General features: G+C 39.9%; 1 protein-coding gene across 2 annotated transcripts in view; it reads left to right on the top strand.

Moving 5' to 3' along the window:
• The window catches only part of TRIO (trio Rho guanine nucleotide exchange factor), a 259,570-nt gene that overhangs the window by 138,941 nt on the left and 97,742 nt on the right, over window positions 1–22,887 (top strand). For both annotated transcript variants that reach the window (XR_012585654.1, XM_074576181.1), the window contains exons 14-20: window positions 2,733–2,928; window positions 3,537–3,703; window positions 9,780–9,899; window positions 11,375–11,566; window positions 12,790–12,939; window positions 14,391–14,505; window positions 19,549–19,664. Coding sequence is in view for 1 of the 2 variants with exons in the window: in XM_074576181.1 (XP_074432282.1) it covers window positions 2,733–2,928; window positions 3,537–3,703; window positions 9,780–9,899; window positions 11,375–11,566; window positions 12,790–12,939; window positions 14,391–14,505; window positions 19,549–19,664 (1,056 nt within the window). In the remaining variant the exon portion in view is untranslated. The remainder of the gene's footprint in view (window positions 1–2,732; window positions 2,929–3,536; window positions 3,704–9,779; window positions 9,900–11,374; window positions 11,567–12,789; window positions 12,940–14,390; window positions 14,506–19,548; window positions 19,665–22,887) is intronic.

Raw genomic sequence — 22,887 nt, 5'->3', positions numbered from 1 at the left:
CATGTAAATGGGAAATAAAAGGAAGTAGTGGAGGATTTTGTGGGAGGGGAAGCCTGTGTGTGTATTTAGAGGGGAAACCACTCATAATGCTTAAACAGTTTGTGTTTGTGTGTAATGTTTAGCTCACACGGAAGAGAGATGAAAGAAGCTTTAAGGAGTGGCTAAAAGCCTTGCCTGTATATCTTCCTGCGTCCCTTCTCCATCAGCTTTTCCGTTTTCAGTGTTACCCCTGAGACATTAAGTTTCTACCTCTTTTTGCTTTGGTAGAACTTGTGGATCAGGATTAGGTATCTCTCATCATGGTATGATGCAAAACTTGAATACTTAGTGAATCAGGTAAAATTTTTGCAGAACACCTTTAAAACAGGAAGTAAACTCACTGATGCCACAATTTTAAAAATAATTGCCTGATGTGTCCATGTTTTATGGTGCCATGTGAGCAGAATGGAGACAAGCCTTCAAGAAAGATTGTAGCTGACTACAGAAATTTTATACAGATGATTTAACTTTGCTTTCTCCTCAATTCTGTTTTTTCTACAAGACTTGCTTTCCTGGAATTTCTCTTCTAGTTTAACTGTCTCAGTAACTTCACAGCTCTGATTAACCACTTGGAAAGTGTAGCCGCATATTCTTTTTGCTGACAACAAATGTCTTGGGTTAAATATTTATGCAGCCAGCTACTTTGTTGCTAGTGCCTGTTTAGTCAGATCCTTTTTGCTGTGTCTTGCTGCATAAATAGATGTTTTCATGTCATTTAGCACCATTCACATCAGTTTCTCCTATTCCTGAAGTTGTAGAACTCTGGAGCTAAGCCGTATTTAGTTCTTGATAGCTGTAATTCCACGGTACCAATGAACTTCATTAGTTTGTGGCAAAACTGCTGAAAATTCTGAAAAAAATTTGTGTTACGGGCTTGAGGGATAAGTGTGTCAAACGGACTTGTTTGAAATAAGTAACTGATGCATCAAACCTGTGCCGTAAGAACACAGCCCACTTAGATCAATGGGGTTTGTAATCATTATCTATTAGACTTAAAAGCAGTTTTGTGTCCTAATTAAAAGAACTAATTTACATTTCAGACAAGTTTTGGAAAAGGATTTGAAAAATGCACTTGTGTGGATAGACAAGGAGGTCTTACTGATTCCTTAGCTACCCTTCTCTCAACATCTTATGGCTGAGAGTAAAATCCAGAATTAAAGTGTAAACTGAAGTATAGCCGAATGACTTCAGCAAAGAAATGTAACTCTGACATTACAGTAATACTGTACTAAAGTAATACTTTTTGGTTTTGCTCCATTAACAAAGCACCCTGCCTCTTGTGACAAGTAGTGCTTCTCAGTTCTCTGGCAGAAGTTGAAGATGCTCGCAGAGCCTGACACGTCTTGCTCACAGACAGATAGAGCTAGCTTTTTTGTAAATGGGCTTGAGATGGGCGTAATGGAAAGCTGAGTTGGCACTTGATGTGTGAATTGTTATTTGGTGCAGTTGGAAGAATCGAAAAGATGTTTTAGATCAACATTTTCCCTTAAAAAGTGGAAATAAAAACATTTTAACTTCATCTGTTTATCATAGAATTGTTAGAGTTGGAACTTTAAAGATTATCCACCCCCACTGCGTGGGCAGGGACACCTCCCACTAGATCAGGCTGCTCAAAGCCCCATCCAGCCTGGCCTTGAACACTTCCGGGGATGGGGCATCCACAACCTCCCTGGGCAACCTGTTCCAGTGCCTCACCACCCTCATAGTGAAATATCTCTTCCTAATATCTCATCTAAATCTCCCCTCTTTCAGTTTAAAACCATTACCCCTCGTCCTATCACTACACTCTGTGACAAAGAGGCCCTCCCCATCCTTCCTGTAGGCCCCCTTTAAGTATTGGAAGGCTGCTATAAGTCTCCTCAGGGCCTTCTCTTCTCCAGGCTGAACAACCCCAACTCTCTCAGCCTGTCTTCATAGCATAGGTGCTCCAGCTCTCTGATCATCTTCACGGCCCTCCTCTGGACCCGTTCCAACAGGTCCATGTCCTTCTTATGTTGGGGCCACAGAGCTGGACGCAGCACTCCAGGTGGGGTCTCATGAGAGCAGAGTAGAGGGGAAGAATCACCTCCCTTGACCTGCTGGCCACGCTTCTTTTGATGCAGCCCAGGATGCGGTTGGCTTTCTGGCCTGCGAGCACACATGGCCAACTCATGTTGAGCTTCTCATCCACCAACACCCCCAAGTCCTTCTCCTCAGGGCTGCTCTCAATCCACTCTCTGCCCATCCTTTATTTGTGCTTGAGATTGCCCCGACCCAGGTGCAGGACCTTGGACTTGGCCTTGTTGAACTTCATGAGCTTTGCACAGGTACACTCCTCAAGCCTGTCCAGGTCCCTCTGGGTGGCATTGCTTCCCTCCAGTGTATCAACCATGTGATATCACACAAGTAATATGTTGATGAAGGAGTACCTTAAACAAGGCAAGGGTACCTGTAGTGTTACAGACTTTGACAAGGCAAGTACTGATTGAAGGAAGGCTATTGTGGTTCTCAAAGAGATTGTTCTGGATTGCTTGCTGAAATTTAAAACCCTTGCTGAAACAGCCTGTGTCTGAACCATGTTGAATCCGATCAGTGAAGTCAGTCAACAATGAGCAATGCAAGTTCCTGACCTCCATCCAAATGTGGATTTGGAAATAAATAGGCTTTGTCTAATGGGTAAGTGAACATTGTCTTCCTCTCTTTTTTTCCCCCAGATAATTTCAGACCTCGAGTCTTGGAATGATGAGCTCTCTCAGCAGATGAATGACTTTGACACTGAAGATCTCACAATAGCAGAACAGAGGCTCCAGCATCATGCAGACAAAGCCCTGACCATGAATAATTTGACCTTTGATGTCATCCACCAAGGGCAGGATCTGCTGCAGTATGTCAATGAAGTGCAGGCATCTGGTAAGATGGCTCCTTCATGCTATTCTGGGCAGTGGCTTTGTAAGAATTATCCAGTTGTCTCCCCATGGGATGTGTGAAAATGACAGGGATGCTGGTTAATTGTACACTGGAGACATGTGGCCTTTTTTTTTTTTTGTTCTACTCAAATCATTTGGGTTCATGAGACTGTCATTATGGCACGTAATTTTTATCTTGAGTTGGCAACACATGAAAATATTTAGGTTTTTAAGAAAGGTATTCCACTTAGGAAGTAGTAAAATGAGAGTAAATAGTAGGGAGTTAATTTTAAAGCTAATCAGAGCAATGCGCTCAAGCCATAATTCTAATCTTTTAAGTAATAAGTCTTCCTTTTCAGTTATTTATGCCCCTTCACTTGATGGTTTTAACTGTATACAGTCACCTAGGGTAAATCTCTGGCATCTTTTTTAAAAAAAGTTAATAACATTGCATTTTTAAGGAGTGCAAAAACTATGCTCATTTAAGCAAATGCTCTGAGGATTAAGTTGAATTTTGAGAAGGAACTGGAAAAGTAAGTGTAAAACAGTGGAAATGGGCTATTTCTTTTCGGAGGACTTGCAAATCATTTATGAAGGACTGCCTGATTACAGGTGTGGAGCTGCTGTGTGACAGAGACGTAGACATGGCGACTCGTGTCCAAGATCTGCTGGAGTTCCTCCACGAGAAGCAGCAGGAGCTGGATGTGGCGGCCGAGCAGCACCGCAAGCACCTGGAGCAGTGCGTGCAGCTGCGCCACCTCCAGGCCGAAGTCAAGCAGGTATGGGCAGGCTGGGGGTATGTGTCCCCACCGAGCTATCCCGCACCTCTTGGAAGGGTCTGTTCCCATAAAGAGACGTGGAAAATTACTTTCTGCTATATAAAGGCTTGCATTTGGAGGAGGGAGGGACTTTTAATTGAGCACCAAAGAAACTTCATCCTCTGTTAACGTTAAGTGCGTTTTTTTTAAGTTTTGCATCAACAGTCCGTATTTCTACATGGATACAAGTCAAGTATTTGAAGTGTAGAGGAATTTAAACCCATGTTAAATAATCCATACTTTTATCATCTGTATGATGATTAATACAAATCCCTGCACACTGTCCTAATACTTTTTGGTATATTGTCTGAGACATCTACAAATAGTGATAACATATCAGCGTGGTTTACCTTCCGAGAGAAGAAAAAGAAGTTTTGCTTCTCCTGGCAATAAAGTGGCAAGTTTTGAGGTCCTTATCTGATAAACACCTAAACTTTTGGCGAATTTGAGATGCTGTGGGCAAAACCACCAAAGTAGGTAAAAGCTTAAAAAACAAACTAAGCACTAGAAAGGTAAGAGGTTTTGATCTTGCTCATGCTTGGCAGCATCACAGAAGTCTGCTGCAGTCTGTTGTGTTAATGTCTCCCATAATATCTCCTAATGCAATTTGTCCTTTTTCTGTTTGTCATGAGCTCTTCCAAAAATTCATCTCCCTCTTGAGACTGTGAATGTGAACTCCCAAATTGCAAAGTAATACAAAAGGGGTCCCGTTAGCATAGGAGAGGAGAATAGAAGGTATTTCCAGGCAGCGGTTGGTTACTCCTATAGTTAACAGACACAAAGTTTCTGTGTGGTCTTGAATTAAAGGAATGCAAGAAACTGGTGGTGTCTGCTGTCAGTGCAAGCTAGGTGTTGATCAAATACGTGCCCTTCTGACTCAAGCCTTTGCATACTCTACTGAACTACCCTGTATCCATCTTAGCGCTTGTTTACCTTCGTAAACGCGAATTACAAATGACTCCTTTCATGTGAGTAATGGTTGAGATGAAGTTATTTCAGATCAGGATAGTTCCTGTACTCCATTGCATCCAACCATCTTGAGGATGGAGAAAAAGAGTGCACATTTGTAAAGGAAAGAAAAGATGAAAGAGTGTGAATGCCAGCTGAGTCAGTCTCATCCCTTTGCGGTACATCAGTGGGTTTGGATGGGAAGGGTTAGTAAGAAAAAGAAATTGTTTATTCCCATGATACTGAAGTAATACTGAGTTACAGAACAGAATATAGGGTAATATTTCAAAGACACGCCATTAAATAGTTATTGATATTGCATGCTCCCACCATAAAGTGAGTACCTTGCTCCACTAGCTTTGTTTGTATGCAAGTTAAATGTGACAAAGACAAACATGTCTAAAACCTGTGTTTGCAGAACAAATGTTCTGTGTTTTGGCAGATAGATACAAGCAGATGATGAACATAATGGATTGTAGAGGAATATCCATGTTGCATTTAATATATGGTTTGTCAGGCATTCTGTAAGATCTTTGTAACTCTTTCAAACCACTGCTAGCCCTGACTGAAACTGAAGCATTGGAAAAAATCAGTTCATCTTATAATAAAGATATAAGTAGTATACTATTCTAGCCAGCTACCTTTTCTTAATAGACTGGGATTTAGGAGAAAAAATTGATTTTATTTTATATTCCTAGAACACATCTCTATCACGTGGGATTTTATGTTGAATTAAATGCCGTAATAGGCGTGAATTTTCAAACAAACTTACACGAACAGGTAGCTGACAGAATTAGTGTATTACAAACTCCTTTTCCAGATTGTCATTGTACAGATTAACCTGCAATACTTCCCCAGCCTGAAGGCCTAGAAATTAAATGGAACTAAAACTGAATGTTATATCGTCTCATAGAATTGCCTTGGATCCCCTTTGGAATGCTTTGGGGCTAGTAACTCAGTTTTGTGATTTCAGTTGCCTTTTCAGAAAACCACATCTGATTTATTTTAGTTTCTATTAACTATCAGGAAGCATGATCTTCTCCTATTTCATCTGCAGTGGGAAAAACTTAATAGCTCAGCAGGTCACAGCAGGTGCTTTGCCTGAGAGTAAAATGACATGGTAAACCTCCTCTTCAGTCTGTTTTGTTTGTATTTTGTTGCCTGAAGCAGTGTACACATGGTTTTCCAGTTCAATTACTGTGATTTTCTGCCAGATTTATTGTTGAGGAACTGCGTGTAAGCATACTTATTATGTAGATTGGATACTGTCTCCATAGCAAGGATCTTAACAAGATTTCCATTCGAATTTTTCCTGCCAAACTGATATTGTATTTTCACATATATATATATGTGTGTGTATATAAAAAAAATGTAAAAAATATATAGCTTGTAGTCATGTGAAAAGGTTAGACTGGAACACTGCAGGAATTTTTCGATAGGGTTCATCTCTCAGATTGCTGTGATGGAGATCAGCAGACTGTTTCCTGGCTTAGTTTTTCAGTCAAATACTTGCAAGGAGTCTCTTCAGTACTAGGTAGTGAAACTTAGAGCTTAGCGAATTCGTAGCAAATAAGCACACAAAGCAGATTAAAAATATCCAGAGTTGCTTCTCCCTTGACTACTGTACCAGTTCTGCTTTGCGGCATTGGAGTTCTGTAGATCAAGCCTTAGGACTAGGAGGAAGCAGAAGGGCCAGAAGACAAACAGAGGTTTAAAGAAAACCTGCAAAGAATTTGCGTGTCAACTTGATGTGTAATAAGTGCAGAAAGGGAAAAAACAGATGTAAGATTACAGTGTAGGAAAACCTCAAAAGATTGGGATAAGAGGGTGCTCATTGAAATAAGGGACAGCTGTATGTGAGGAAAAACAACATGGAAAGGAAAATGTGACCATTTTATACAGGGCAGGGACATATGAGTAGGTAGAGGCAGAGAAATAGTTAAGAGAATATCTTTCTCATCCAGAACTCTGCTTGTATGTTTGCCAGACAAACCTTTTTTTATCACCTAAAATATAGCTGCTGGATTACTTCTTGCTGCAGTCACTCCCCCATATTCACTTTGTAGAATGAATGCTTTGCTCTGTTTAACATGCAGCATCTGCCTGGGTCAGAATCTCTACCAAGCTCCAAAACGAATTCAGTTGGGTTTACTGTGTTCATTAAATCTTCTCAGTGCAATATTGTCTCCTGCTCTGATCATGATGTATGTTCTTCAATATATACCTATGTATTCATACCTGTACAACAGTGTATAGATACTTTTACCAAGTACAAGCTTGTACCATCAAGGGTACCTTGAGCTGCTTTGTGTTCTCACATGCAGATCTTTTAGCTTGGTGCAAACATAGTCCAGTGCTAGAGCTCTGGTTCTCCCAAAATACTACTCAGGAAAGAGTATCCTGTCACTCTGTATAGCGCCATATGGATACGAAAACATAGCTAGGACAGCAGGCTGAAGCAGATGTGTCCTGTGATCATGTTTAGTTAGAGTCAAAACTCAGTCCAAGAAACTAATCTTAAATCTATAGAACTACCTATTTGACCCTTTCAAGTGTCCTAAACTCTATTTCATTTCCACAGTTTTGCAGATGCTCTACTGTTGCTTTTCTAGCCTGATGAAGGCTGCAAGGGAAAAGACGGGGTGTGTGGTCCACCCAGACAGTGAGGTGATGGGAACATGCCAACAAACACTGGAAGGCAGCAGCCCTGGAAGAACAGGCTCGCTATTTACTAGCGCTTATATTTTCCCCTTGAGTCAGAGCAGAGGGAAGGGGAAAGTGCTGCTGGCAGCTTTCCTCCTGTGAGTTCCACCAGCTTCTGCACTCGCACCCTGACCCGCAACAAGCAGGAGGGCAAGTCTGTGTGTTTGAAATGGCAAGTTCTGTGCTAGCTGTCTCTGCTGTGTATGATGGGATGCCAAGTCAAGAGAAGCTTTGAACTGTTGCTACTTAAGCATTCTCCTTCATTATAAATTCTCTGGAGGAGGCTAAATTTATTTTAACCCTAAGAATGCGTGTTTCGTTACGCTACACCTCGAAGAACTATTTTGTAAGGTAGAGAGGGAGTTTAAAACTGTTTTTTTAAGACAAAGTAGAAATAAAAAAAGGGATTTTAAAAAAAAAAAAATCTTCTGCCCTTCATGTTCTTACAGGCAAATTCTTTCCTCCAACCATGGTTTCTGTCTGCAATCTCTTGGACCCATCTGGTTCCCTCAGAAGTTGCCCTTTGTCTTGCTCCTGAGGCTTACCTGGGCTCGCTCCCTTGAGCGTTAACAACCCCCGGGTGTCTCAACAACTTAGAAGCTCCCAGCTCCTTTCATGGTCCCTTTCACGTGCCCCCATGCTGTGATCTGGAAATGTCTCCTTGCAGCAAGGAGAGGTTGTTCCAAGGCCAGAGGCATCTTCCCCCTTCTTCAAGGCTCCACCTGACCCAGCGCTTTCTCCCCAGAGGAGCAGAATGTACACCCAGTTACACGTCTGGGAGGTGCTGTCATGCCCTGCATCTACACTGCAGACTTATTCTTTTCTACAGACTTGCAGGATTTATATAGAAGAATACAAATACATGCTATCAGGGGGAAAAAAAAACCCTCAATTATAGAATCATAGAATCTTCATGGTTGGAAAGGACCTTTGGGATCATCAAGTCCAACCATACACACACAAAAAAACCACTACAATATCTGCCACTAGAGCAGAGATTTAGTTTAATTAGTTTAATTTAGTTTTTAATTAGTTATTAAAAAAATATCTGTAGAAGTCTGTATTTGAGTACTAGTTCATGTTTTCAGTCAGAAAATCTACATGTTAGAAGTAGAGATTATGCTTTTAAATTTGAAGATAAAGTCAAAGGAAGCTGGAAAAGGAGTTTGAGTTCATCAGAAGACACTGGGTTACAGTTCAGAATTGTCTTGATGTATGGGAGAATTGCACTGCAAGAAGGATATGAATTTTGTTCGTGACAAATACAGAGCACGATGTACTAGCAGGAATAATCAGCTGAACAAATACAGCACAGGGTAATTACTGGCTGGGCAGCAGTTCCATAGAAAAGTTGTACAGATGACAGTGAATAACCTGAATTATGTCCAGGTTTACTCAGTATTTGAAAGATTTTGACCAAAGTCATGGTTATCAACTGGAGAGAGCTCATAAAAGAGCAGCGAGAAAAATAAGGCGGCTAATTTCACATGAGAGAGATTGAAGAGACTGGGGTCAACAAGAGAAGAGGAATCTGGAGGAGGGGGAATCAGATAGTGTACTTGATGGAGAGAGGAAAGGGAAAAACAAAGATGATGCTAAGAGGGAGAACATGTCTCTGGGTTTTTTGGTGTGTGGTTTTTGGTGGTTTTTTTTTTCCTTTTGTGGGCAGGAGAAATTAAATGAGCCAAAATTAAAGCAAGAGAGATTTGAGTGTTACACATTAGAAAGAAAAAAGGTGATAAAAATGTCTGGTGAAAGTATAGGGTTGGATTCTTGAGTAACGAACAAAGCACAGGTCTTTTGGGAGGGGCCTTAAGATTGCACGTTCCTGCTGTTGGTAAGGAATGTACTAGGTGGCCTCCTGAGGCTTCTCCCCACCTGGGGATTCACCTGGTTTCAGTGGATGTGTCAAAGGTGGCACATTCTGAAAACCGAAAATTTTTAAGCAATTAGAAGATGTTCAATGGTCACATTTTTCTCAACGTTAATATTCAAAATTATTTGCTTACTTTTTACTAAGCTGCGTGGCCTCAATTTACATTACTGACACTGGCTCTTAGGCAAATTGCTTGTAACTTGTTCCTGTTTTCCAGGTGACAGAAATGGTATTCAGAAACACAACCTTGTTCAGAGTATAAAGTGAAACCAAAAACATGTAGTAGTTAACTGAGAGATATGAGTTGTCAGCTAAGTGAAACTGACAGTGAATGTCATTTGCTATGTTTAGTGAATATACAATTCACTGTAAATATATAATGCATAAATGATTTAGTCATCAATTCTGGTACTGCACGTGACCCTAAATGTTTTTTGTCCCTAGCAATGCTGCTTTTCCTGCTGGTTGGCAGTGGAATTGCGTATTTCATGGTCTTCTGTTTTGTTACAGGTTTTGGGTTGGATCCGAAATGGAGAGTCAATGTTAAACGCTGGGCTTATCACTGCTAGCTCTTTGCAGGAGGCAGAACAGTTACAGAGGGAGCATGAGCAGTTTCAACATGCAATAGAGGTAAAGGCACCATTTCAGTGACCGTAGCCAAGAAGTCCTGTATCGTGAGTCCTGTTCATGAGTCTATGTGAATAGCCCTCTTGGGTTCATGCTACAATTCTTTGAGTTTAGGACAAGCTGTTGAAATCATCTTATGGAAAAGAGATAAAAACACGTACTGGGAAGGTGGGATTTTTGTTATTGTTCATTTTGGACCTGAAATTCCAGGTGAACACATCTTCTCAGTACCTTTTTGCATCTTTGTAAAGTGATAGCTGTTCACAGCAATTTTATTGAAAACAGTAAACCCTTTGTTAGAATACAACATATAATGCGAATAGTTAAAGTTAAGAATAAATGGAACAGCAAACATCAGTTTTGTGCATTCTGATATGGTCCTTTATTGTTTCCGTTTTTGTTTGAGAGTAGGTTTCACTGAAATTTGTGTGTGGTGGTGTGTCCATCCTCCTGCCATGAATTCAAACTAAACTTGGCAGATAAGTCATACCTCTGCAAAAAATAAGCAGAGATCTTAAGATTGCCTGGAATAGAGTACTGTTAATTTATATGCACTATCAAGGGACTTACGGTGATATTGTTTATATATAGCATACATTTTTTTAATAACTTTACTTCTGTTGAAAGATTAACCAATGTTATAATTGTTTGCGAAAACTATTTTCAGAAGTACTCTGTCTCGTAGTAACTCTTCCACATTCGTTTGCTGCTCGATGGAGTTTTATGCTTTTCCCCGCCTTTTTTTCTTCTTTTTTATTTCTTTACAGTTTGCACTATAGGTACCCTCATTTGAGAGCTTTGGTAACTCTTAAGTATAAAAATCATGAGACTTCTAGGTGTTTGTCAATTTAAGAATAAATGAGTAGGAAGCTTAAATTCTGTGTTTTCTGGGTCATTCTGTACTCTGATATAATAATACTTATTATAGTTGGGGGCTCCAAATTTTAGGCGAGCATATAGAGTTTACACAGAGAACTACAGTTAAAAATTTGCTTATAATGAATGGAGAGTTGTGTTTTGTTTTGGCCTGCATGCCTGCACCTTCATTTGCTCACAACTAATGTGCAAAAGACTGCGGTAAAGCTGTGAGGGAAGTAGTAGCAATCAAGCCAAAATAAGATACATCCTTTCCATTTTCTTTCCTCACCATGAAGGGAAAGAAAAGCAACCCGAAATTCATAATTATAACAGAGAGTACTGCAACATAGATATGCCATGTGTAGCTTAATGCTAGACAGTGGCTGTTGCTTATAAACGGCTAGTCATTGTTGATGTGATGATAAATCTCTACAGGATTTATTTCCTTTGTATTTGCATAGTGAAGTAATGCAGTGACTAATATTAGACAGTTATTTTTAGTTGATGGGTGCTTGTGCATGTGTGTAGAAGTGTCATTGACACAGTGGAAATGTGAGCCTTTGAGGTCTTCAAGAAAATGAAGCGCTCCACTGAACTCCTGAATTTTCGCCTCTTGTCAGAAGACGCATCAAAGTGCCCTGCAGGTTCAGCAGAAGGCAGAGGCAATGCTGCAGGCTAATCACTATGACATGGATATGATCCGGGAGTGTGCAGAGAAGGTTGCTTCCCATTGGCAACAACTGATGCTGAAGATGGAAGACCGTCTCAAGCTTGTGAATGCCTCTGTTGCCTTCTATAAAACTTCTGAACAGGTACAGAAATGCTACGTGACTGGTGTCTGCCTTGGTTAATTCTTCACTGTGGCATAAAACAGCATTACCTAAAAAAATGGATGACTAGGTTTGGTTATATTTACAAATTTGATAACAACTGCAGTTATACAAAAAATGCAAAAAGCAAATTCTCTTACCAGCTGCCTTAGAAAGAGAAACCATGTGTTGCAACCTTTCAGTGTATAAAGTAGTCTTATAAGACAAGGCTTTTTACCAGGGCCTGTCACTGTCACTACAAGACAAGGGGCAACAGTTTTAAAACAAAAGAGGGTACATGTAGATTAGATATTAGGAAGAAATTTTTCACTATGAGGGTGGTGAGGCACTGGAACAGGTTGCCCAAGGAAGTTGTGGATGCCCCATCCCTGGAAGTATTCAAAGTCAGGTTGGATGGGGCTTTGAGCAACCTGATCTAGTGAAAATGTTGCTGGCTGTGGCAGGGGTTGGACTATAGATGGTCTTTAAAGGTCCCTTCCAACACAAACCATTCTATGATAAATGAGTAGTAGACAAATTGAACTAACAACTAGAACACTACAATGTAATTGGTGTGGCTACACTTGCTTCAATTAGCAAACTTCAAAGAAGACACGCTACCAAGGTGCAGTGGTTATTGGTGAAGACTCAGATCTTGATCTGCCTTTTCCATCGCTTTGCCTTTTAAAAGTCCTCAGATTCTTATTTTTAATTGAGAAAAGTCTTGTAAAACATTTTCAAGATGAAACACACCGTACAAGTGCTTAGTTGGATTTCTGCTTGTTTCAAGAAGTTTCACTTAAACCATAAACGAGTTACACAAGGTTTTTAATGGAAGTGTTTCTGATGGCTAATTCTGGTTTTGTTTGTGAGTCAGAGAAAAATCAGCTTCATTCTACTTGTCTGCAGAAGAGTTAGGGGGCAGGCTCGCAAGGCTGTGATCTGTGCCACAGAGGTGGCAACCTCTGTGATCATATCTTAAGCCCATTCTGACCTATGCAGTCATGGAGGCAGAGATGGATGAGCAACTTTAAGGACGGCCTTCTGAGAAATTCCACCTAAGCAGGCCAATGCTTACAAACCCAAGCCAAAGTTTGTTGCCAGTCAAAACAAGTCAGAAGCTAAGGTACCCACAAGGGGTAGATTGGTTTTCCATTTTTTTGGCTTGAATTTGGAATTTTTGTCTTACTGGATTATATTTGAGTTGAACTCCTCCTTCCTGGTAGGTGTGCAGCGTGCTGGAAAGCCTGGAGCAAGAATATAAGCGAGAAGAAGACTGGTGTGGGGGAGCAGACAAACTGGGTCCCAACTCTGAAACAGATCATGTTACTCCCATGATAAGCAAACACCTGGAACAGAAGGAGGCATTCCTAAAGGTGGGATTTGGGTTTGGTTTGGGTTTTTTTGTGATCTCCTGTGTCTGGGAAAGCATGCAGTCAAACACTCACTTTACAGTGGTGAAATGTATGTGGAAAGCAACAGTGCCCATTCAAAAGCTACAGGTATGTCCCAAACTGCAAAGATGTGGGAAACGGCACGTTAATTGCTTCTGACAGTGATTAGGAAAATACTGCCAAGTGCATAAAATTCTAGCCAGTTTTATAAATATATTTCCTGTTGAACTTCAATAGACGTCAGGTCTCCCACTGTGACTGAAGAGGAATTGGGAATCACTGCTTTGAGCAACTGTCATTCTAAAGAATGCTTAAAGGCTGCTGCTTTGGAAGAGGAGTGACAGTCACATAGTGCTTTTGCTGCCTGTGCATCAGAGCAGCTCTCGGATGTACTTGGATTGCAGTAGAGTACGGAAGGAAATTGCTAGACAAGCATCTGGGAGTCGTTGGGTTTGTGTAATAGTCTGCAGATAAATGAAAAGTTTTCATTCCAACTAATGTCCTAGTGAAGAGGGTTATTGATCATACTGAATAAATGAGTAATGGATGCTTGCAAAGCAGTGTAACTAGCCCTGTAACCAAAGGCTTTTTCCAGCATCACCTTGAAAGATGTGAGAGTATAAAACTTAGTTTTATTCAAAGCCTTTTTTGTTCTCAGTGCACAGATGCAAACATTCAGAAACATATTAGTGTAGTTTTAAGTATACTGTCAAATAGATCTTTCTGCAGCTGGCATGTGAGTTTCCAGTCTTTGTGTTAAAACAATTTGAGAAATTACTTGGTGTCTCTGTTACTGGATCTAACCATATTACCTTTATCTAGCCTTTTAAAGTAGCAGTTTGTGTTCTCCTTATTAAAATTAAGGCAGCCAGCCCATATGTAGTACTTGGTGTATGTTAAGATGAAGGCTGAATGTTGGCAATACAGTGGCGAGGACTGAAAGCTGTCAAGGCCATGTCTTAATATTTTAAGGATGCATCTTAATATTTTATCACTTTCGGTTTCACTTTAGCGGAGTGTTTACTTTTTGTTTAAAGTAGTTGTGGATGTTTTGGAATATTCAGGTGATTGCATAAGCACCTACACACTGTTTATGCAATAAATAACTTCAAGTGGCACATGGCACGTACACAAAACAAACTTTGTGATCTCTGAGTCATGCTGAAAGCTCTAGAGCACGTAATTGCTTTTCAGGATCTTCAGATAAAAAGTAATAGCATTTTTTCTGCTGGATAAGTAAGGATTAACTGTTATTTGTTGAGAAAACTACTTTAGTGCTTGGGTTGGCTTACTTGTAGAAGGTTTAACAAGCAACGCTTTTTAAAATTGGAGAGGGTGGGAAATGCATAAAAGGGGGCTGAGGAAGGTCCTTCGCCTCTTTCTGGATGTATATGTGTGCATCTTCAAAGAAAGTAATACTGCCAACTCTCTAGGCTTGCACGCTGGCTCGGAGGAATGCTGATGTCTTCCTGAAATACCTGCACAGGAACAGTGTAAACATGCCAGGGATGGTGACACACATCAAAGCACCTGAACAACAAGTCAAAAGTAAGGGGTTTATTGTTCTTTTTTTCTCCAGAGAACGTGATCATCATGTGTCGTGGTGTGTGTGATGATGAGAGAGTGAAGCCTGCCCAAGTGGAAAGGGTTCTGTCAGGCTTAACAGGAAATAATTAAAATTGCTCACACACGTTGAAGGAGCTGCCAGTCATCAAATTCTTTTATACCCAAATGAAGTTGCTTTGAATTTATTTATCTCCCGCTTACACTTAATCTTCTTTCAATTTGAGACTCAAATGTGCTGCTTTTGTTCAGAGAATGAGATAGGAAACTTCCACATGATAATGTTTGGTCTGAAGCCAAATGGGAGCTGATCACTGTAAGCTTACTCAGTGTGTTAGTGTGGTACGTTCTGTGAGTTCCTTGGGGCTGCCGGGGTGATACAGGATAATCCTTGAATGATGCCCTTGGACCCTTCATATAGTTGAATCAGTATGAAGGAACTTCACGAAGTATAGGATAACTGACGTCATGTTTATATTAGATGTGTAAATAGGTAGTAGCTGAGGTGATGCAGGAGAAAACTAATACATGGGGCTTGGGTTTTGCTGGGAATAATTCAATGTAGTGCAGCTTTAAGGTGTAACGTGCACTGTGGGGAATGGAGTAGAGAGAGAAATCTGTAGTGCTGTCAGGGACAAAAGGACAGAAATTAATAGGGTATGTGTAACTGATAGGTGAGGTACGCAGAACAGAGATCAGAGAGAGATATTCAGAAAATAAATATTGCATTTTACAGTTGTTAAATATTGCGGTTGTATTCTGCTTGACGCATTTAGAAGCTGTGAACACTCAGACTGCTCAGAACACTCAGAGAAGTCTAATTAATTGCTGTTTGCAGCTACCCAAAGGGGAGTTATGCAGAGGATGGAGCCAAATTCAGAGGAACACGGCAATAGGACCAAAGGAAAAAGTTGCAGCAAGGAAAATTCTGAATGGATATAAGGACAAAGTGTTACAGCAAGAGTGAGAAAGCACTGAGTAGAGCAGGTAGCCCAGAGAGGTAGTGGAATGTCCGCCCTTGGGAATTTTTAAAATTCAATTGAACAAACCCCTGAAAAACTCTGAAGTTAGTCCTGCTTTGAGAAGGAGACTGGAACATATGGCCTCCAGAGGTCACTTCCATTCTACGTTATTTGATGACTCTACCAGAAAAGGACATTGCTCACTGCTTCACTTTACTACAAGGGGAAAACAGTTTGTGTTAAACTTAGCCATATATCTGACAGTACTCAAATCTCCCTGTGTTGAATTTTTTGTGTTGTAAAGAGAATAGGGTATTGGCCATACTTTCCGCTTTAAGGAGATAATTGCGTTGTGGCAGTTGAAACTTTGAGTACGTAGAGCTAAGAGAAAGGATTGTTTTTCCTCTGTCCCCAAGGCATCAACATTTATAGAACTGTACAGGACAAAATCTCAATACAGTATCAATACCTGAATAAGTGTTGCTGGTATTTGTCACTTAGCTCTTCTCTTAGTAGTAGACTAAGAAAACAAAGAGGAAGTTGTAGCTACCACACTTACTGAGTATAAGAAAAAAATGTTAGGGCTTTTAGACAAACTTCTTAAAAATTCAGTTTTGAAAGCTGTGTAGAAACAGTCATTCTGAGAAAGGTACATGTGTTCAGATGAGGAAAGAGTAGAAAACTCTGCTAATGTCCTTAAGAATAATTCTATTCAGAACTGTAGTACTATGCATGTTCTGTGTACATTTAAAATCCCGGATGAATGATACATGTTTAAAAAGCAACAAAAAAACCAAGGAAAATCCCCAAGCAGTAAAAAAAATAAGCTATGTGCCTTAACTCTTTTTCCCCTTCAGCCATGTAATGTGCGCTTCTGAGAACTAAGCATGAGTCAAGATAAAACTAGTGAGGACTCCTTCCTTTTAGGTCTCACTGGTGTGATGGTAGCTGACCAAATGATTTAAAATCTCACTTTGATCTTCCTCTTCAAATATGCATGTAAGGAAAAAAGTATCTCTTATCTCTCTTCTAAATAGATAGAGAAAAAAATAGAGTGTTTATTTCATTTTGGTGAAATAGAGGTTTCATATGTTCTGCTGGACCATGCTCAGGTGTATGCTTGAAACAGTGTGTCAGACTGTGATCAGTATATAGCATAATGAACACTTTAAAAACGTGAGTAACCCTTGAGTTTCTGCAGAATTGCTGAACGTTTTTCAAAAACCTCATTCAGTGGCATGCTTGATCCTTATTCTCAGCTGCAGATTACGATATCTAGAAAAGCAATGTCTTAATCTAGGCAAAGTTTAGCTGAACACATGCTTCATGGGAAACAGGAATCACAATGATACTGATTTCTGAGAGGTGTCCTTCTGTCCCTTCATACCCCCATAAATAATTTCCTTGACCTGCAGTTAGGAGTATCCGAATACTGTATCAGACACTGTGCCAAAGATGAATTTTAGGATGGAGTTGTGGCCTGAAATTGTGCTGTGGCAGGTAGATTCAGTCGGTGACAATTGCTGTAAGCTCAGAAATGGTGCATATTCATCTTTGCTTCTGCTGCTAATTTCTTGGTAACAAAGAAGTTACCTCTGGTGTACAGGCTGCAACTGAACATGGTGCAGGAACTTGTCTAGTGGTGCTCATGTTTCTAGATAGGTTGATAGTGCAGGATGGATAGAGACAGCGGAAAGCTCTCCAAGCCTGGAGAATAAGCTGGCAGTTTAGGCAACAATCCTAACAAATGTTGCAATCAAAGAAAATGATGACAACAACAGGGACCGTAGTTTAGAAGGCTTGAGATAGAGCTGCTTATCCAAACCTAGTATTAAATGTTGTCATTCTATAACTTCCTTTGAGTATTTTATAGAAATTTTTTTCCCTCTTCCTTGTCAGTCCAAGAAATTAATGGCAATAACATGAACAGTGCCCAGCCAAAAGTCTCTCACTGACTTGCCATCTGTATCATGTCCTGACAGGACAAATGCTGTTCCAATTAGCTAAATTCACCTTGCTTGCTCTTTGTCAGAACTACTTTGCTTGCGTCACTATCAAGATGTCTCTTTTTATATGGTGTGTCCAGTTGGGTGTATTGCATTGTATAGTGATAGGCCTCCATGTGTCTGCCCTCTCAAATCTGGCATATATTCTAAGCAAGCATTTTGGAGGTGGCGTAAGGCAAAAATAAAATTGAGAAAGCAGGTGAGGCTCAAAGCAGATCAGCCCATGGCTTGGCCAAGGGACAGATTGGTTGAGGCATATTTGAGGGTAGCCTGCCCAGCAGGAACAAAACCTTGGCTGCAGTGACTAGATTCCAACCAAAAGCAAGTCCTGGGTGATCTCAACGCTCTGTGGCACGTGGGAATACGGTCCTTCCAGGGAGGAGGATGTTGGCAGTGATGCAGACAGGTTTCATAATCCTCAGGGAGGCTCTGACAAGTGGTTGTAATTGGTCCCAGATCACTGACAGAGATAGAGTGAGGTGTTTTTCCCCTTAGGCTCCCTTTATTTGAGCTTCTCTGTCAAACTGTTTCTTGGGAGTTGTTAGCTTTTGGGATGTGAGGCATGGTGGACCTGCTCAGTGGGACAGGGGAATGCAGAGGCGTTAAGAGGCCTAGCACCTGAGAGCCTCCATTTTTAATCATGGAAAATAGCCAGCTGTAGGTATAAGCAAGTAGAAAAAGCGAGAAAAGTAGAGAAGCAAGTAAAGTGTTATTGTGAAGAAAGAGCCTTTTTTGTGGTCTCTTCTGCTTCTCGTAAATCTCCCCTTGGGTTCTTTGCACTTCCAATAGAATCACCTGGCAGAGATGTTGGATGTCCCCATTTCTATGTATTTCAGCTTGCCATCTGGATTTGCAGTAGCTACAAATTCTGGTAGAGCTGCTGCTCTGGAAGAAGCAGTGGGTAAAGTGAACTTCACAAGAAACATCTAGGATTTCTTTGTTTGAAGAAAAAAAAAAACAACAAACAAAACACATTAAAGAACCAGAGTTCAGATAAAATCTTCTGCATATTGTAAGCAGAAGGTCTTTGCCATCCAGGAAGAATTTATAAGCCAGACAGGCAGATTTGCAGGTTAACAGCCTGGAGAAGAGAAGGCTCCAAAGAGACCTTCTAGCAGCCTTCCAGTACCTAAAGGGGGCCTACAGGAGAGATGGGGAGGGGCTCTTTATCAGGGAGTGTAGTGATAGGATGAGGGGTAACAGTTTTAAACTGAAAAAGGGGAGATTTAGATTAGATATTGGGAAGAAATTCTTTACTGAGAGGGTGGTGAGGCACTGGCGCAGGTTGCCCAGGGAAGCTGTGGATGCCCCATCCCTGGAAGTGTTCAAGGCCAGGCTGGATGGGGCTTTGAGCAGCCTGGTCTAGTGGGAGGTGTCCCTGCCCATGGCAGGGGGGTTGGAACTAGATGGTCTTTAAGGTCCCTTCCCACTCTAACTGTGCTATGATTCTACTCAGTTATACTGCTGCTGGTTCTGATTATTATTTTTTTTAAGGGGAATTACAAGCTTAGTAATTTTGTGTATTTGAAACTAGGGTTTCTGTACATTTAATATCTCCTTATGTTACATTTGTTCTTGTAGTGACCTAAGGTTATGCATTTACCCGCATGTATTAAATTATTAAAATATTTATAGGAGACTGGTATATTCAGAAAAGTTTTTTTTTTTATTAAGATCGATATGAAATGTTAAGCATGTGATTACTTGTGCATGCTTATTCTTTCTGAGGAAACCCCGTCAAGAACCGTCTTTATCAGACTACATTTTCAATTCTGTTATAAACAGTGGCAGTCCCCATATGAAAAAGATTTGAGAGAAAAAAAGGTATTACTAGTACATTTTAATTGCATCTCTGGTTTCTGTAACCAACATTTCTGTAAATAATAATGAAACAGGAACACTCTGTGCTTTGTGAATATCAGGAAAAAGAGCAAAGAGTAACAGAAAGAGTAAGTGCATTGTAAATTCTACAATATAAAGTACTTTATTCTGCTGTTTTTAATGTGATATTTCAAAATTAGTTGTCGTAACCTCTCTTGAAACTATTTTAACTTCTTCAGATATCTTGAATGAACTCTTCCAGAGGGAGAATCGTGTGCTGCATTATTGGACCATGCGTAAAAGACGTCTTGATCAATGCCAACAGTATGTGGTGTTTGAAAGAAGTGCCAAACAGGTGAGGGTTTTATATAAAAATCCTCTTCAGTGTGATCGAGGTTTGACATAACACTGACTTGTCCCCACAATAACAAATTTGCCATTGACTTCAATATTTAAATGGCTGACAGATCAATGATTAAAATAGAAATTAAGTTAAATTATTTGTTTTTCCTTTAATACAGAACAACAATATTCTGTTGAAGCAGGGTGTCTGCTGTAACTTGCTTTAAGTAACAGCAGGTTACTGCTGTAACTTAAAGGTAGTGTTTTGCTTCTGCCAGCTTGATCTGGTACTGGTGAATCTCATCTCTGCAAGCTTGTATTTGACAAATTGTTACGCTTGTTAACTTTGACACAAACACAGAATTTGACCAGGGAAATAACAGGCAGCACATTTTTCTCCGATGTTGGGGAAAAAACATCTAATTAAGTTGATTGGCAGTTCTAGAAAGCAGACAAGTTGAATAACTCATTAAACAATAATAACTGAATGACTTTGGAAAGTTTTTGCCATTCTGTGTGTACTTGATTTCAGTTTCTTGCATGGTAGGCCCACCTCTATGATTTTGTTGAATTTATCAGTCTGGAAAGAACTATTGAGTAACTACCACACGCACACAAAAATCCACATCGCTAATCAAAATAAGCAGGAGGTTCCAAGGCAGAATTAGTAACTGGAATGATCTGCAATGGTTCTTTACTACTTTTTTTTTTTTTAAACTGGATATAGGACAAAGAAAGGAAGCTATCTGTTCCTGTTCTGCAGAAAAGGACACAATGCCCACAGTGTGAAATATAGTTATACCTACTTTAAAGGACTCATTAACTTATTTTTATTTCTTTCTGACAGTCAGTGTAGACAGAGGCTTAAATACTAGTGGTCTGTTTTGATCTCTTGAAAGATTTCTGAAGTCTTTCATGATTTTCACAAAAAAAGTAATGCAAGATAAATCTTGGAGTGAAGTTAAGGATTAATACCTCTTTAAAACAACACCACCCCTTCCCTGCCCCGCACCCCACTTTTGAGCAAGTTAACTCCAACCTCTGTCAAGCACATGACCTACTTGCTTTTATATAGAGATTACTGACTAATAGTCAAACACTGGAGATAAAGATCTGTCAGCATTTGCATTGTAAATCCCATTTCTCAGCACTCGCCAGTTTAGTCATCACAAACCCTATAGGACTCCACACTCATTGGCCAGAAAGTGGAAATGTTGCTGTCTTCATTCAGAATTTTGTTTGGAAGTTGGAAGAACAAATTCGTTGTGCTTTCAGAACTTGATGCTCTGGTACAGAAGCACATACCATAGTAGTTTGAGACGAAAATGGTAGACACTCAAATTGTACCAGAATGAAGATTTCACCTGGCCACTAAATTGATTTCTCCAGTTCCTATACGGTGATACATGTTTCCAGCATACAATCCTGATCCTCACGTGAAATGAGAGCTGATCTAAACTGTAGCAATTAACATCAAGATGAACTTTCTGTCTTGTTGTGGCTCTAGAGAGCTGCTAAAAAGTTATGAAAGGGCAGCATTTGCAGAAGGGAAGGTTTTTGTTTATCGTTAATTCCATCATTGTGTAATAAACCCACCAAAAAAAAAGGTGGAGGTTAAAAAGTTAGAAGGAAGAAGTATAAAAATGAATGTTGTTTGTAATATCAGCAATCGCTGATGCTGCTTGTCTGTAGCGGTCTTCACTCGCAAAGATTGACATTAGAATAACAAGGGGCATCACAGTGGTGGTTGGCTGAAATGTCCCTTTTTTTGACACTAGTCCAAGAGTTGTTGGTTTGTTTCCGTCAGCAGCACTAGAAAAGTACAGGCCTATCTCATCAGGCTTGCAGCTGCACTAATATGTTTCTAGGTAACTGGCATCCTACTATTCACATGCTGTTGAATTTTGAAGGCTTTCTGCTCACTTTAGTTTTTGTACCAAGAGGCAAAAGCATCCTAAGTGGAAGGAAGAGAATGAAAGTTGTTCAATCACAGCCTTGATGAGCTTAAACTGTTGGTGGAATTATAATACATATGATGCCTGTTCTGATTCAGTGTAAGATTGTGCTCTTGAAAAATATGTATCTACTGTCCGAGATAAAACTTTTCCTGTTCTTGCTAATGTGAATAGATAAAAGGGTAAACAAAGTATGAGGAAGAAAAGGAAGAATGAGGACTTACTAGCAATCTACTACTTTTTCTCTTGGGGTATTAAATTTTTGTCTAGTGCTGTATATATTTACTGAAGACACAGAAGATACACATGCATTTAGTAACAAGATAGTCCTAAGCAAGCTGTATTAAACTCTTTGAACATCTGATATTGACTTTGTCAGAACCAAGAAGTTTCTAAGTTCATGTGCCTCTGCATACTGCTGCGGTAGCCTGTATTAAGAGCTGCAAAACAACTTGATACTGTCAATCTTCAGTTACTATTTTTTATTTTTACTGTTATATGTCAGTTTGAGAGGACTCTGGGTTTTTTTCTTCTTTTTTTCCAGTAGCCAGAGAGTAGGATCCCTCACAACCACTGAGTTATGCTTAAAAGGGCAGTAAATATTAATGTGAGTAGAACATAGATAGTAACCTGGCTCAGCATGGTTCATAATACTGAGAGAGTAAGGTGCCAGGATGCGGAAGGGAAACAATTTTAGATTGTCTCTCTTATCTTTTACTATCTATACATACATCAGATTAACTGATACTTTCCTCCTCTGCTGCAGGTTTAGTTTCTAGGAGTACGTGTAACTTCAGACCATACTTTGTGAGGCTAGAATACATGTCAACTAAAGAGTGAAATGATAGTTAAATCTTAGGTGCTTGGAAAGTTTAGCCTACGCATTTTGCAGTCTTATGTACATTTTTACAAATTGGAAAAATGTGCACATTTCTGAGTACAGCTGTCCTGTGTTGCACCAAAAAAATGATTTTTTTTTTTTTTTTTTTTGCTCAGCTGGGGAGTATACTAACAAAACTGTAGACATAGTCAGTTATAACCTTTTAATAGTGGACTACTAGAGTCCTGTAGTAGTGGCCTTCCCTGAAGTATTCAGATTCATGTGTCAGTTGTTTTTCTTTAATTTTTTAAGCATTGTTTCATAGACTAAGCGAACTATTTCAGAGTTACAAACTGTTTGATGTTGTAGCGGCATTAGGTGATTGCCATGAGTGACATAGAATAAAATTTACCTGTGGCCAATCTGTGTTTGTGAAATACTGATTACAGGTGGTTTCTATT

The sequence above is a fragment of the Larus michahellis genome, chromosome 2 (genome assembly GCF_964199755.1).
Source record: "Larus michahellis chromosome 2, bLarMic1.1, whole genome shotgun sequence".
NCBI lineage: Eukaryota > Metazoa > Chordata > Aves > Charadriiformes > Laridae > Larus > Larus michahellis.
Note: the sequence above shows the minus strand (reverse complement) of the source record. Positions and strands in the feature narration are given on the sequence as shown.